Source organism: Podarcis gaigeae (genome assembly GCF_964106915.1).
Source record: "Podarcis gaigeae genome assembly, chromosome: 5".
Classification (NCBI taxonomy): Eukaryota; Metazoa; Chordata; class Lepidosauria; order Squamata; family Lacertidae; genus Podarcis; species Podarcis gaigeae.
Genome location: NC_139681.1, coordinates 89,351,156 through 89,365,350, shown reverse-complemented (window position 1 = coordinate 89,365,350; position 14,195 = coordinate 89,351,156). Strand labels below are relative to the sequence as shown.

Genomic DNA, 14,195 nt, shown 5'->3' with positions numbered 1-14,195 from the left:
AACATTTCCAACTCTTATCGGTAAAAAAAGAAAATAACCTTGTAGAATGAACAATTATCTTCCAGTATGTTCCAGTTTCTGCCCTCAAAGACCTTAGTCATGACAGCTTGCTCCCCAGTATTGAGTATTGGATGATACTTGGCCAATAGCCATTGATTAGCCTGTCCTCATGAATTTGCTCCTAAAGCCACCTTTGCTAATCCCAATCCCAGCATGTTGAGGCTTTGTTACGTGTTCAATGACTAGATTTAATGTTACTGGAAGACCTTCGTTTTCCTTGCGCTACCTCAACTTGTCAGTCAATTTAATTGACTTGCTTCATCTTCCTGACTTTAAAAAGCACTTGGTGTGGCTATCAGCTCGTATTAGCCCCTTGTTTCACTTGTTTTAGCATAACACATTTCCCCAGGTTGGCATCCGACTAAATTTTACTGGGAGTGCACTCAGTGAAATTGATGGACCTAACTTGTTGACCTTCATTAATTGCAGTGGATCTATTCTGAGTAAAACTTAGCTAAATACCACCCTGGTGTCTTTGTTGAGCGGCTGCCTTTTAGAACACAGGACAGGAATTGCCGCTGTTCCAGAGGATTATAGTCTACAACAAAAGGAACAGGAAGCTGAGTCTACAGAGTCAGACCATTGGTTCATTTAGTCCAGTATTGTTCGGAACTAGCCAGTACGGTTCCCTTTATATAAACCCAGCAGCAGTTCCGCAGGTTTTTAGAGAGGGATACCCTGCAGCGTTTTTAACCACACACTGGAATTTATTTATTTGTTTGTTTTGGTTTCCGTCCTACGAAAGCACATTCTCAGCCCATACGCATGTGAAGTTTAGCAATGTTATGATTCTATGTTGAGATTCCTGCATCGCAGGGGGTTGGACGAGATCACCCTCAGAGTCCTTTCTAAATCCACACTTCCACAGAGAACATCTGAGTTCACTGCAAATGGGAGGCCGCCTCCATGAAGCAGCTCTCCACACATTTATTTTGCGTTTTAGGCTGGCCTCAACCAGAGCCAGGGTTTTTTCGGCTGTGGCTCCGATCTGGTGGAACGCTCTGTCACAAGAGACTAGGGCCCTGCGGGACTTGACATCTTTCCGCAGGGCCTGCAAGATGGAGCTGTTCCACCAGGCCTTTGGCTGAGGCACAGCCTGACCCCCCTCCTTTGGCGATCCTCACAGAACTCTAGCCCAATGGTTGCCATTAATCTGATTTGAATTAATTTTATAATGAAATGATTTTAGAATGTTTTATCATTCTACTATTGTTAGCCGCTCTGAGCCCGGCTTCGGCTGGGGAGGGCGGGATATAAATAAATTATTATTATTATTATTATTATTATTATTCCAATGCTTTGCAACGAGCCTCCTTTGGCGCTGGATGCAGTGGAAATTGCCACAGCGGTGCGCAGGACGGATTGCAGAACGGTGACCGAGCGCCTGCAAATGCAGTGCTGAGTTCACATAAGAATTGGGCCCGAATACCAAATTACACACAAATACCAAATTACCAAATTTGGTATTTGTGTTTTTTGTTCTTTTTCTTGTTGTATAAATAAAAAACTTTATTTTTAAAAAAGAAAGAATTGGGCTTGAAAACCTCCGGAGTAAAGTGTCTTCATTTGCACTGTGTGTTTCTTTGCTTTGGCGGAAGGGAGAGGGTTACGATATTTGCCAGGAAACCCTTTGCGCAGAAAGTTGATACGCTCTTTCTTCTCTCTTGACCTCTCTTAGATCTGGAGTATGAAACAAGATAGTTGTGTCCACGATCTACAAGCACACAACAAAGAAATTTATACTATCAAATGGAGTCCTACGGGGCCAGGAACAAACAACCCAAATGCCAATCTTATGTTAGCAAGGTAATATTGTCAGGGGGTGAGAGCAGCTATGCTAAGGCATCAAAATTTATCCTCGGCACATGAAGGATTAAACTGTGGGGACTTCCCCAATGCGAGGGGGGATAATCGGGGTCCACAGATTGATGGGCCTGCCTCTCACAGGGAGGTCTCAAACCATGCTCAATTGAACACCTTAAAATATACACACCTCTTCAGATCTTCCCACCAATTGCAGAAAGATCTGAAGAGCTGCCCAGGCAGTTTTGGACGGGGCTTGTATGTGCACCCCTCCTTGTCCCCATTTCAACCCTTTGCATGTTCTAAGAAGCCTGCTATTATGCTCATTTGTGTATTTGAGCATGTGCTCGTCATTCTCCTTTGGAGGGCAAACAGAGCCAGCTACAAGTGCCTCATCCTATTTCGAAGGTCAAGTCTGCACTGAACGTTTAAAGCCCATGACTTCCTCTCACCCCAAAGAATCATGGGAACTGTAGCTTATCCCTCGTAGAGCTGCAGTACAGTACAGGCTGAGCACAACACATTGTTCCATTTGCTGCAGTTCCCGGCTTCCTTAACCAAACGGGGTTCTTTGGGTGAAGCCATGCACTTTAAACGTATGTTGGGGATGTGGCCGAATTCAGGAGTGCCCCAGGGTGATAATGTCCTAGGCTTTTTCTTGGAATACTGCTTGTTTTGCAGAACGCTGCAATTCTCGCAACCTACCGTAGATTCCGGCGTATAAGACGACTTTTAAACGGTGGAAAATGCTCTAAAAAGTTGGGGGTCGTCTTATACACCGGGTATGGGTTCGCTGGGCAGTGGGCAGCGGGCTCCACGCCGGGAGGAAGCCGCCCAGCAATGCTAAACCGGCTTCGCTGGGCAGCTTCCTCCCGGCGTGGAGCCCACCGCCCACTTCTGCTGCCCAGCAAAGCTGCTGCGTATAAGACTGGGTGAATAAGTTGACCCCCTCAAATTGGCAGTTGCTGGCACCTAATATGCCGGAATCTACGGTAGGTAAGTGCCAACTAGCCCGAGGAAATCCAGATATGGATATTTAATCATAATGAAACAGGTCGTTATAATAACGAAGCTAAAGTCTATATACAGTTACGATTGTAGGGTCCAAGGGGGTTGTTACAGGGGGGCAGGCGCCTACACAGCCCTGATTATGAAAGATCAGCCCTTTTAATGCACGTTTTCTGCTGCACTCCCCTAATTCTTTTGCTTTTCTCCCTCCACCCTTAATTCCCCCCGGTGCATGGTTTTGTTTTTTAAAGAAAGAAAGCATAGGTAAATACATTCGAAAGTCAATATTGAAATGACAGCAATTGCTTCCTCCTCCCGTTCTTTCCCTTCTCGGCAGTGCATCTTTCGATTCTACAGTTCGGTTATGGGATGTAGACAGAGGGATCTGCATCCATACCTTGACGAAACACCAAGAACCTGTGTACAGTGTAGCTTTCAGTCCTGACGGCAGGTACCTGGCCAGTGGCTCTTTCGACAAATGTGTACACATCTGGAATACACAGGTGCGTCTACTTGGGCGGTGGTTTGTGTTTAGCTATTTTATTTAAATTCCTTTCTTTCTTAGGGTTCTTGCCCCACATTCCTCAATCGGATTTGCCAGGGCAGCTTTTAATATCGGGGCTAAGTGATGATGATGATGATGATGATGATGATGATGATGATGATGATGATGCCTTTCAGGATGTTTGGGGTCTTTTCTTTGCTTCTACAATGGCAACACTTGGTGATAGAGAACGTGGCCCTTTATTGCTGTTGAACCTCCCAGCAGTAGTCCTCACCATTCATGTCCGGCATGCCTCTTGAATGCCAGGGGAAGCTTGAGCATTTCGTTTTCTTTCTCCCAGCCATTCGTCTCCTTTGAACCAAGGATTTCCCAAATGTTTATGAGAGAGAGAGAGCGAGCGCATGTTGCCAAGCACAGGGCTCCCATTAAAATGCAATACTCAGTTGTGATTTCTGCCCTAAGAGGGTCTGAACAAACAGGGTTATCTAAGAAGGAGGGGAACATCAAAAGCAAGAGTTGGCTCTTCCGCAAGCTATATCGTTGGCACAGAAATGGCTTTTTAAGGTGAACGGATAGGTTCGTAAAATAGGTTCCTGCATGCCAGTCAGACCCTCCCTGGTCACAAATACAGTCTCAGAAGACTAGTTCCCATTTAACTTTCCCCTTGCTTTTAAAAGTCTCTATTAGCACAGTGTTCTTTCAGAAGTGACCCTGCGAAAGAGGCATTTTTAAAAGCAACCAGAAGGGTTTGCATTGTGCATATGCTCCCCCACCCCCTGGGTCTATGCGTATTGATATTCTGCTAGCTGGACTATAATAGTGGCTGGCAGCCCCCAAAATCATTTTATAAGTCCTGCTTAAGCAGAATGCTGTGGCTTGTTAAGAGAGGGCATATAGAATCCTTTGAGCTCAACTGCACCGGTTTCCAATTTGCTTCTGGGCTAAGTTCAGAAGCACTAAACAGGCTGAGCACAGCACATTGTTCCATTTGTTTGTCCCCTTCCTTGTGACCAGCAGTGACTTCCTGCTCTAGAACATGGCACTTGCAAATGGAAGGGACCTCGTAGAGCAGGCATAGGCAAACTCGGCCCTCCAGATGTTTTGGGACTACAGTTCCCATCATCCCTGACCACTGGTCCTGTTAGCTAGGGATGATGGGAGTTGTAGTCCCAAAACATCTGGAGGGCCGAGTTTGCCTATGCCTGTCGGAGAGTTCCGCCTTGCTCTCTGTCTCCCCCACAGGCACAGAAAGGCACTGCAGAGAATAGTCCATGTGCTCATGTCTCCGTTGTCACCCATCATCTCCTTATTACTGGAGATCTGTATTCCACACAGGAAAAGAATGTGTTTAGAATGTAGGTGGTTTCGAATGCATGCATACTTACAGAAAATCAAGTGGTATGTGTTTATATTAACAAGGATGACAATGTATTTTAATTGCTTTCTATCCCCCCCCCTTTCTTTTTCAGACGGGTGCTCTAGTGCATAGTTACCGGGGAACAGGAGGCATTTTTGAGGTTTGCTGGAATGCAGGAGGAGACAAAGTTGGAGCGAGTGCTTCAGATGGTTCAGTAAGTACACAGGTTCTTGCAATTTGTCACTCCTGGAATATCCGAGTGAGCTTGGAAATGTAGAGGCTTCTTGAAACAAGCCAGAAGACCCATTGCTGTGTGACAAACTAGGTGGGAATATAACTTAATGCAGCACTTCATGAAACCAGTAAATGAAAAAGTAAGCATTCGTTGGAGCATCTCCATAGGTAGTCAGTGAAGTGTTGCCAGGCTTAGACCAACTCCACCCATCCAGGTTGGCCATTTGACCCTCCCAAACAGGAAAGACCATTAGCGGCTTCCTGTTTGAGTGGAGACAGTGATGGGTCTTCCTGCTTGCCCTCTTGTGATCCTGTGTTTCCTGACAGCCCCCAAATACGGTCCATTTACTCTGCCCCCACCTCACCCTGCTTCTTACAGGGACAAGCAAATTGCCACGCCTATTCAGATCTGACACAGAGAGTTCAAATGTTATTGTTTCCAACCAAGGCGCTACCGCAAAACAAGAATTTCCAATCATTCTTTTGAGATTCTCATGACTGCATGCAAATGTGGGGAAGAAGCGGGTAAAATGGAGTAAAACGGACTACAGAAGAAATTATTATTCCTCCATGAATAATAAATAATAATATTTTTTTATTTATACCCTGCCCTCCCCAGCCAAGACCGGGCTCAGGGCGGCTAACAACCAATAATAAAAACAAGTTGATTAAAATACAAATTTAAAAGCTTAAGATACAACATTAAAACATTAGGGTGCAGTCTCTTCATAGGAGGAGAAAGGAAAAAGAAAGAGGGGGAGGGAATCAAACTGATTCTAAGCCAAAGGCCAGGTGGAACAACTCTGTCTTACAGGCCCTGCGGAAAGAGATCAGATCCTGCAGGGCCCTGGTCTCAAGAGACAGATAATTCCACCAGGCCAGAGCCAGTGTTGAGAAGGCCCTGGCTCCTGTTGAGGCTAATCTAACTTCCTTAGGGCCCGGGACCTCTAGGGTGTTGCTATTTATGGACCTTAAGGTCCTCCACGGGGCATACCAGGAGAGGCGGTCCCGTAGGCACGAGGAACATGGAACAAGAGAAGACTTTTTCTGTTTTGTTTTGATTTTTTAAAAAGCAAAACGCTCAGGTTCACTACCAACATCCATTTAACTCAGCAGTGTGTACAGCAAGGAGGACCGGCAACAAAATGCTGCAGGGCTCAAGCTCAGGGTGCCAGCCATGCCCTTTTCTAACGCACACCATCCCATTCCCCCTCCAAGCTTTCCTTTTTCCTACCAAAAGAAACTTAGCATTCTGTGGGCACTGGGCATGCTCAGTCCTCTTTGGGGCTCAGGTTTTTTTGGGCGCCCTTTTTTTGCCCCCCTCCCAAAGGCCTTTTAGTACTTCTGGAAACTTTGGGGCTCTTGTAAGAGTCTTGATTGCTGCCACCTTGGGCTGTACCCGGAGCTCCCTGTCCGCTAGTTCAAGGATTCTTCTGCCAGCAGACGGGCAACTTTTGATGTTGTGCAGCAGAGAATGCGAATGCAACCATTTTGCGTAAATGCTGTATGCACATTCTTACTAGCAAGCTACTTCTACGTTCCCTTGTGCAGCATCATTCTGCAGGCAGATAACATTGAGCCATCAAAACAAAAGAATACTGCTGAGTGACTTTAACCTAGTGCTACATTAGAGGTGGGTGGCGCTGTGGGTTAAACCACTGAGCCTAGGACTTGCCGATCAGAAGGTCGGCGGTTCGAATCCCCGCGACGGGGTGAGCTTCCGTTTCTCGGTCCCTGCTCCTGCCAACCTAGCAGTTCGAAAGCACATCAGAGTGCAAGCAGAAAAATAGGTACCGCTCCAGCGGGAAGGTAAACGGCGTTTCCGAACGCTGCTCTGGTTCACCAGAAGCGGCTTAGTCATGCTGGCCAAATGACCCGGAATCTGTACACCGGCTGCCTTGGCCAATAAAGTGAGATGAGCGCCACAACCCCAGAGTCGGTCACGACTGGACCCTAATGGTCAGAGGTCCCTTTACCTTTACATTAGAGGCAGCCCTTTGTTTCTCAGCTGTCAACGCTCAGTATCAGTGCTTGCTAATAGCGGGAGGGAGTACACATAGGCCCAGGGCAAAAACACGAATTTTTCATCCCCTCCTAGCACCCATGAGTCAGAGATATCCTATCTGTGGAAGGCGACAATCGGCCTCTTCTCTGTTGTATGCAACTGATGCTCTTAAGATGTATATTCTTGTGGATTAGTCCATTGTTTCATAGACTTCTTAACGCCCCACTTTCCCCCGCCCCTTCTCTCCTCCCCTTGCAGGTTTGTGTACTAGACCTACGGAAATAGCGCTATTAGTTGGAAGCCATGGACCGACTATGAATGTGTACATAGCCAAAATGACTGTCCCCTTGACCCATGTACTGCTATAGTCCCAATTGAACCATGGCCAGTTCCACTACAGCCAAACCCGAGAAAGAATTATATACATATACTGTGTATTAAAAAAAAAAAAAAGCGAAAACAGACAAGACACACGGCAAACGATTAACACCCTGAAGAAGACGACAAGAGGTTGTTGGGTTTTTTTGTTTTTTTGTTTTTTCACAGCTTGTGAAGCCTGTTCACCAAGTGCTGGAATCTGCTGTGCCCCCACCCCACCCCACCCAAAATAACATGTGAGCATCTTTGAAAATGGGAAAACAAAAAACTAAACAGGAAGAGAAAGAGAGAGAGAGAGATCTAACCGTAGAGGAGCAGCTCATTGTGTGTACCAAATTGGGGGAAGTTGCAGGTGGCTGCCTCCCTCCTTCCCTTGCCCCCCACCCTTTCTGCATCCCCTCCCTTCTTCAAGGTTTTTAAAAATGGAATTCCCCTATTGTCTCCCCTCCATCCCTCCTTTCTTCTTTGGCTTCCTTTCTTCGTAGCGGACGAGCAGTTTTTGTGTACATTGCTTTTTAACACCCCCTACCCCCTTATTTTTGCTCAGAATTGGGGAGGGTGTATGTGTGTGTGTAACGTTTTGCAGCTGTCCTTTCTGAATGCGTTATTTTAAAGGTGTAGGGACATCTTGAAGGCGTTGTGGTTCCCTGTCCACAGCTTAGGCAGGGAGGCAAGGAAGTGCAAAGGAGAACCTCTCGGAACATTGTAAGTTTGACATTCCTTTACACCGACGTAAGATCCATTACTCATGGGCTCACAGACCAGGGAGCTGGGGTGGTTCGGCCTTTAGATATAAGTATATCTATAAAAGTGTGTTCCAAAAAGCAGTCGTTCCTTACTTGAGACATTTCAGGCAAACATCAAAGGGTACATTATTTTATTTTTGTGTGTTTTAATTAAGAAAGTGCAGGGGTGTGTTTATACACACACATAGACACTCTGGTGTTTGGAACACATGCCCGCAATGGAGGGATCAGGGTTGTGCTATTTGCACCCACCTGAAGTTTGTGTGTTACGTTTTATATTTGCATAGGGACCTGCGCACACAGACACAGCCATGGTGTATCTGCAAGGAGTGGCTCTGGACTGCCCCAGTCCTGGTTCCACCAAGGCATGGACATTCCAAAACATCAGCACAGGACTAATTCAACTTTTGCTTTAGCTGTAGCTTGACAGTTTCTTTGAACCCATTGCTATAGTCTTAGAGCCCTAACTGCGCAACTGCTGCGAAGAAGGAAAGAAACGTGAGGGGAAACGGATCGTTCGGTTTGTGCTCAAATTCACCTGGGCAAGGTTTTTTTCCTGCTACAACATCCGGGCGACTCTTCGCCTGTTCCTTCTCAGATGTCTAGTGTCACCAAAGTCCAAATTAATTGAAAGTATTTTGAGTTTGGGGTGGGTGAGTAGTGCCCGACACAAGACACATACACACACTTTTTATTTTTAATTTTTTAAAAATTATTATTAAAAAAATACAGAAATCTATTTGCCAACTCATTGCTAATACTGGGACGAGGTAAGCAGTTTGCTCACTTATGGAAGCGTCCTACTGGAGATGGTTTTGTCCATCCAAAATGTGACGGAGAGCAGTTTTTACGCCTGTGCCGAACCAGCCTTGGCACTGGCAAAAGTTCAAAACAAATTGTGGCCCCTTTTAGATCTGAAAGGAAACCGGGGAGGTGGGGAGGAAGGGGCTGGAATCTGAGTATTGTTTCCTGATTTATTTCAAGATGAAGCAAATCGACTTCCATCAGAGGCATGGATCTCGCCCTGCTGCTCCCATTCCATAATTTCCATATGGGCTTGCGACATTCCCCCCCCCCAAAAAAAAAAAAAATCCAGTGCAAAAATACGACCAGTATCAATAGTGGTGTTTCTTATCTCAAGCGTTGCTTTTCCTCGCCTTGCAGCGAGAGGTGGCCGTGGCAGAACTGCTCTCCGCTCACGTATTTGAGTAAAGCAAAAACCCCAGTAGCATCAGCTTTGTGAAAAGAGTGAAAGCAGATTTTCCACCAGTACTGCTGATGCGCAGTGTTTTCATGCAATTCCCCACCCCTTTTCAAAGCGAATTTCCCCCTCCTCTCAACCGGCCCAATCTCTCTGCTGCTTGCCCCTCGATAACAAAGCCCTAGACAGTAACCTGCAGATCTGGACTACAGCTCCCATCATCCATAACCATTAGCCGTGCTTGCTGGGGGCTGATGGGAGTTGGAGTCCCAGCAGCATCCGGACAGGCACAGGTCCCCCCACTTTTGCTTTATATAACTCGTTGCAGATTGATCCTAATGCAGAGAAGGCAGCTTTTGGTCTCTTCTTTTTAGCCGATGACGTTTTGGGCTTTTTAGCATTGATTTCTGTGCGCACGAAACCATGTTTTGAGGCAGTTGGGAGTCCAGCTCAGCCTTACACGGCATGGCAACCATTTTAGCCTACTTTTAATACACACAAACACATCAGTTATTACTAATGGGGGAGTTGCTACCTTGACACAAAACAAGCAAAAGGAAGATTTATACCCACAAGGGCAGTCAGTCATCTGATACGGCTCTCTACCAGCTGTTTGTATGGTTTGGGAATAGGCTCGAGATGTTCAGAACAATTTCCCTGTGAATTTTGATATGTAAGAAACTCTTAACCTGTTGAATATCTGGCACTTGAAAGAATTTTTTTTTTGTGCTTTTTATTGCTGGAGGTCCAGGACTGTTGCTGACCTCTGTCATTATTAAAATAATTTTTAAAAAAAAGTTTTAAAAAATGTAAAATGAAATAAAATAAAAAATCTGTGCAATAATTTTAAACTGTGCTCCCAGAAATAGACACAAATGTGTTTGGGGATTTTTGTTTTGAATATATTTAAACGGCTCCCCCCCTTTCCCTCCCCCCTTTAGCAACGCAAATGTCAATTGCACTGAACTTAAATCTAAAAGAAAAAAAGTCAGAGGTGATTCTTGATAGTACTTTTGTATTTTGATATGGACAGTCTGTTCATTTTTCATACAAGCTGTTGAACGGATATTTCAGCGGACTTTACAAAACTGTATAAAAACATTGATGGTGTTGAAACTCTTTTGACACAGCTGCAAGATTCCTCAGCAACGTCCACATTTCTGGTTTTGCAACCGTTTAGCTGCTTTTCTTTCCGTTTTTCGGTTTTTTCCTGTTTGTTTTGTGATTTGATTCTAGCCACCACCTACGTACGAGATAGCATGCAGACATTACCGAGGCTTCATTATCACCAAATCCTGGGCTGATTCCCCCTTCTCCCACCCCACCCCCCGCTTTTGCTTCTAACACAATTCAAGGTCGTCGTTTAGTTGTGTGTGTGTGTGTATATACATGTGCGGGAGCCAGAAGATGCTCAGCCGCTTTCTCTCTCTCTTGAGATCACGTGGGCCGGATCCCAAACTCCAAAGCCAGGCACCACTCAAGAGGGGGGTGTTATTGTCGTGGGCCGAAACACCCAAGCTGCAAACTTTTGCCCCGAGTGCTATGCGCCTATTCCCACTGAAGTCGTGACGGTCGAGAGTACGCAGTAGGTTTCGCAAGACTGTAGCCCCTCCCCGGCTGCACTTCAGAGAATAAAATTTCAGATAGGTTTGCATCATGAGCCTTCCCCCAAAAAACTCTCCTCCCACTACCACCTTTCTTGAGACTGCAGCCTCTTCATCTCACTAAATCCCCCAGTGCAAGCTGCTTTTGAAAACCAGCTAACGGCACAGGTCCCCCCCCCCCCCGATAAGATCACAAGGGCAGGGAAAACAGCCCTCGTCACCTGGCTGCGGTCTCTCGCAGGTGTGGGCTGCTCGAACCTCAGCCCTGAAGCTGCCCGTGGTTTTGCTGCTGTCCTCTTTTATCGATTTGCCACAGTGCTGCTCCAGTTCTGAACCAGCTTCTCGTCTTCAGCATGAGACGAGCATGTAAAAGGCGGCATTTGACGGGGGACGACAGGTCGGCATGTTTAGAAGGAACTTCTCAAGTGCCAATTGTTCTATACAGGAATTCCAGGGAGGAAAATCTTCATCTGGAACTCTTGAGGTCAGCCCCCAGATATTGGGGCCTTCAACCCTGTCTTTCACTCGTAACGGTGACGTGCTTTTACAGGGGAGATGCATTTGCCATGACTATACTCTTTCCCTGAAATTGGCTTTTAGGGCATCTCTTGCAGGGACATCTATAGAGGGGCATCATGACCATCAGTGGTCATGGAAAGTCATTTTTAGAAAAAAAGCTTCCCAAGTTAATGCAATAATAATAATAATATTTTAAAAAAACAACTTTTATTTATATCCCGGCCGAAGTCAGGCTCAGGGCGGCTAACATCAGATATATAACATTGGTATAAAAATCAAACAATAATTAAATTACCTCCTAAAAGCAGGTCAAAATCAAATTAAAGTCTAATTAGGTGGCTTTCCGCAGGGTTAGGGTGGGGAACAGTAAGTGCTCTAGCTTTTGCATCTGACTGGCATTTCCTGCCACGTGTTAAGAGGGGAAAGTTGGAGCATGGTTTTGATAAGCATTGCGTGGATGACGGAATGCCTGTCAAGTTTCAGCCAAACCATCATAACAATGGTGAAAAATTGGATGGGGCTATGCTGCAGTCTCAGTCCCAACAGCAAGCCTTGGTGAAACTAAGATGTAGGTACACGTTAGTGAGGCTCCGGCTAAAAACATCCATCTTTGCTGGGTTGTATCATTAAAGTGTCCTGGCAGAGAATATGACGGGGGCTTAAATTGGTCTCAGCATATTCTAAGAGCAATGATAATTTTGTTGGCCAATGAGAAAAATAAACAATCACAAGTCCACACCAGGCCAGTACCACTATTTTGGTCGGCTTTTAACATATGCATTGCCCTAGTATTCTAAATTTGCCCACAAAGGTCTTCAGCCCTAGATGTGTTTCTGAAATTGGGCGGTATGGTTTTTTCCTCTCCTTTTTTCTGACTACTGCCACTGAGACGTGAACTCATCTAAAACCCTTTCTGCGAGGGAGGGGGGCAAGAAGCATTGCAAAATAGAGAGGATCCGCTCCGCAATCTCTCGTGATTAGAAATCCTGCTGATCTCCAAAGGGAAAACGACCCCCCCCCCAACTGTAGGTGAGAACAAACTTGCTGCAAAGGTTGACTCTCAGAAGCAGTGAGCTGAAAATCTCACAAGCTGAGCAAGGGGAATCTGGAAATGGCCGTCAGCCATAGTCATTTGGCTTAATTTAGCAATTACTTCCTGAATTGGTAGGAAGGGGGCAGCATTATGGCATATGGATACCAAGCCAGCGAGAGAGAATATCCATACTTCGGATCTAAAAGGAGGTGGATGTGCATTCAGTGCACAGACAGTCCCCACCTCCAATTCTTCAAATCCTGTGTGGCTCCTCCTTTCCATGCTGAGTTTTGTTTTTAAAAGAAATAAATAAAAACCCTTTAATAGGTACCTTCTTTGCTGGCTTCCTGCCTTTCGGGATTCATGCACATGAGCCAAACTGGAGTCATTTTTTGGATAAGCCTCTCGGTTTGGTGGACAGCAGCAAAGGTTTGATATCGGGAGCCTTCAGTCTTCTTGAGGAAGAAGACTCTTGAAGCTACGACAGGGTTATCCTGTAAGGTGAACTGGCGTCTCTTTAATTGCCAGCCCCATAACGACACAGGATCTTCAAAACAGCTGGGTTCGACAATGCAAGGTTGGTCAGTCCCAGAATTGTGGCCAAGCCTGAATGTGCTCCTCTAGTTTTAATTTGGGTTTGTTTCTTGCATTTGTGGATGAATTCAGGAAGTCAAACTCTTGTTTCGTGGTTGCTTCTCCTGTGTGCTTTGCGATATCGTTTCTCTCGACAGGCCGCGGGAAGTCAGTCAGTCACCTATAATACAAAAGTAAACTCTTCTTTTCCTTCTACTACTCTCTCTCCTGACTTTGACATTGTAGTTGTAAAAAAAAGACAAAACAAACAAAAAAAAGGTTCCGATTTGGAGTTGCTAATATTTTGGGTCTACTTCTGTGAGCCTACCTATAGCACTGGATAAAAAAAAATATGTCGTCATCACTTCAGTTATATATCCAGTTAAATTTACAAATGTTGTACAAGTGTAAAACCAGCCCATGTGACAGGTTTTTTCTTTTCTTTTTTTACTTGTTCAGAAAGACTTTTTATTGTTCAGTTTTCATGATTTATTGTCTAAAGAAGACTGATATAGATGTTCTATACTGTCCTGGACCCATGTTAATTACACCTTTTATGATGTATTTTGGTTCCACATCACAATGATTTTGTCTTCTCAAAAGCCCTTTTCTTAAACTGTTTCTAGGCACATTTTTTTTTTCTGTTGCAGTTCCCCCCTTTGCATTGTATTGCTCTGACAAGTGTAATTTGAATCAGATCTGAAAGAGGTCCAGAATAAAATATATTTTGATACGATGCTGGCTATATGGTCTCTTCACCTTCAGTTTCACTTTTAGTTTGTAAAAAATTATTCCAAACCGTCCAACACAAATGCCCTCTGGGCAGATCGACCAGCAAAGAAAGCAAAGCAGTAAATGGCAATTCCAGAATAGAATTGTAATAAATCAACACAAAAACAACCACTCAATAATTTTAAACAGGGATATGATAACCTTAAACCAAGCCTACACTGCAGATGAACTCATGGGTTCGTTAAGTGAAAGTTGGAACTTGCAATCAGTTTGAAAGCTGATTTAGTTTTCACCAAAAAGTTGGAACTTAACTTGGCTTATCCTTACACTTATCAGTAGCTTATGTGCTGTGTTGTATAACCTAAAACTGAATCCTACTCTGAGCTTGAGCCAATGCTATGACTTTGTGACCTGAAACTGACTTTACCACTGGTTAT

At 45.0% G+C, this 14,195-nt stretch overlaps 1 protein-coding gene across 5 annotated transcripts in view; it reads left to right on the top strand.

The window, feature by feature from the left end:
- The window catches only part of TBL1XR1 (TBL1X/Y related 1), a 178,862-nt gene extending 165,100 nt beyond the window's left edge, over window positions 1–13,762 (top strand). For all 5 annotated transcript variants that reach the window (XM_083739633.1, XM_083739637.1, XM_083739636.1 and 2 more), the window contains exons 13-16: window positions 1,739–1,866; window positions 3,209–3,374; window positions 4,846–4,947; window positions 7,231–13,762. In XM_083739633.1, coding sequence (XP_083595759.1) covers window positions 1,739–1,866; window positions 3,209–3,374; window positions 4,846–4,947; window positions 7,231–7,257 — 423 coding nt within the window. In that variant the 3' untranslated portion in view covers window positions 7,258–13,762. The remainder of the gene's footprint in view (window positions 1–1,738; window positions 1,867–3,208; window positions 3,375–4,845; window positions 4,948–7,230) is intronic.
- Window positions 13,763–14,195: the final 433 nt, after the last annotated feature.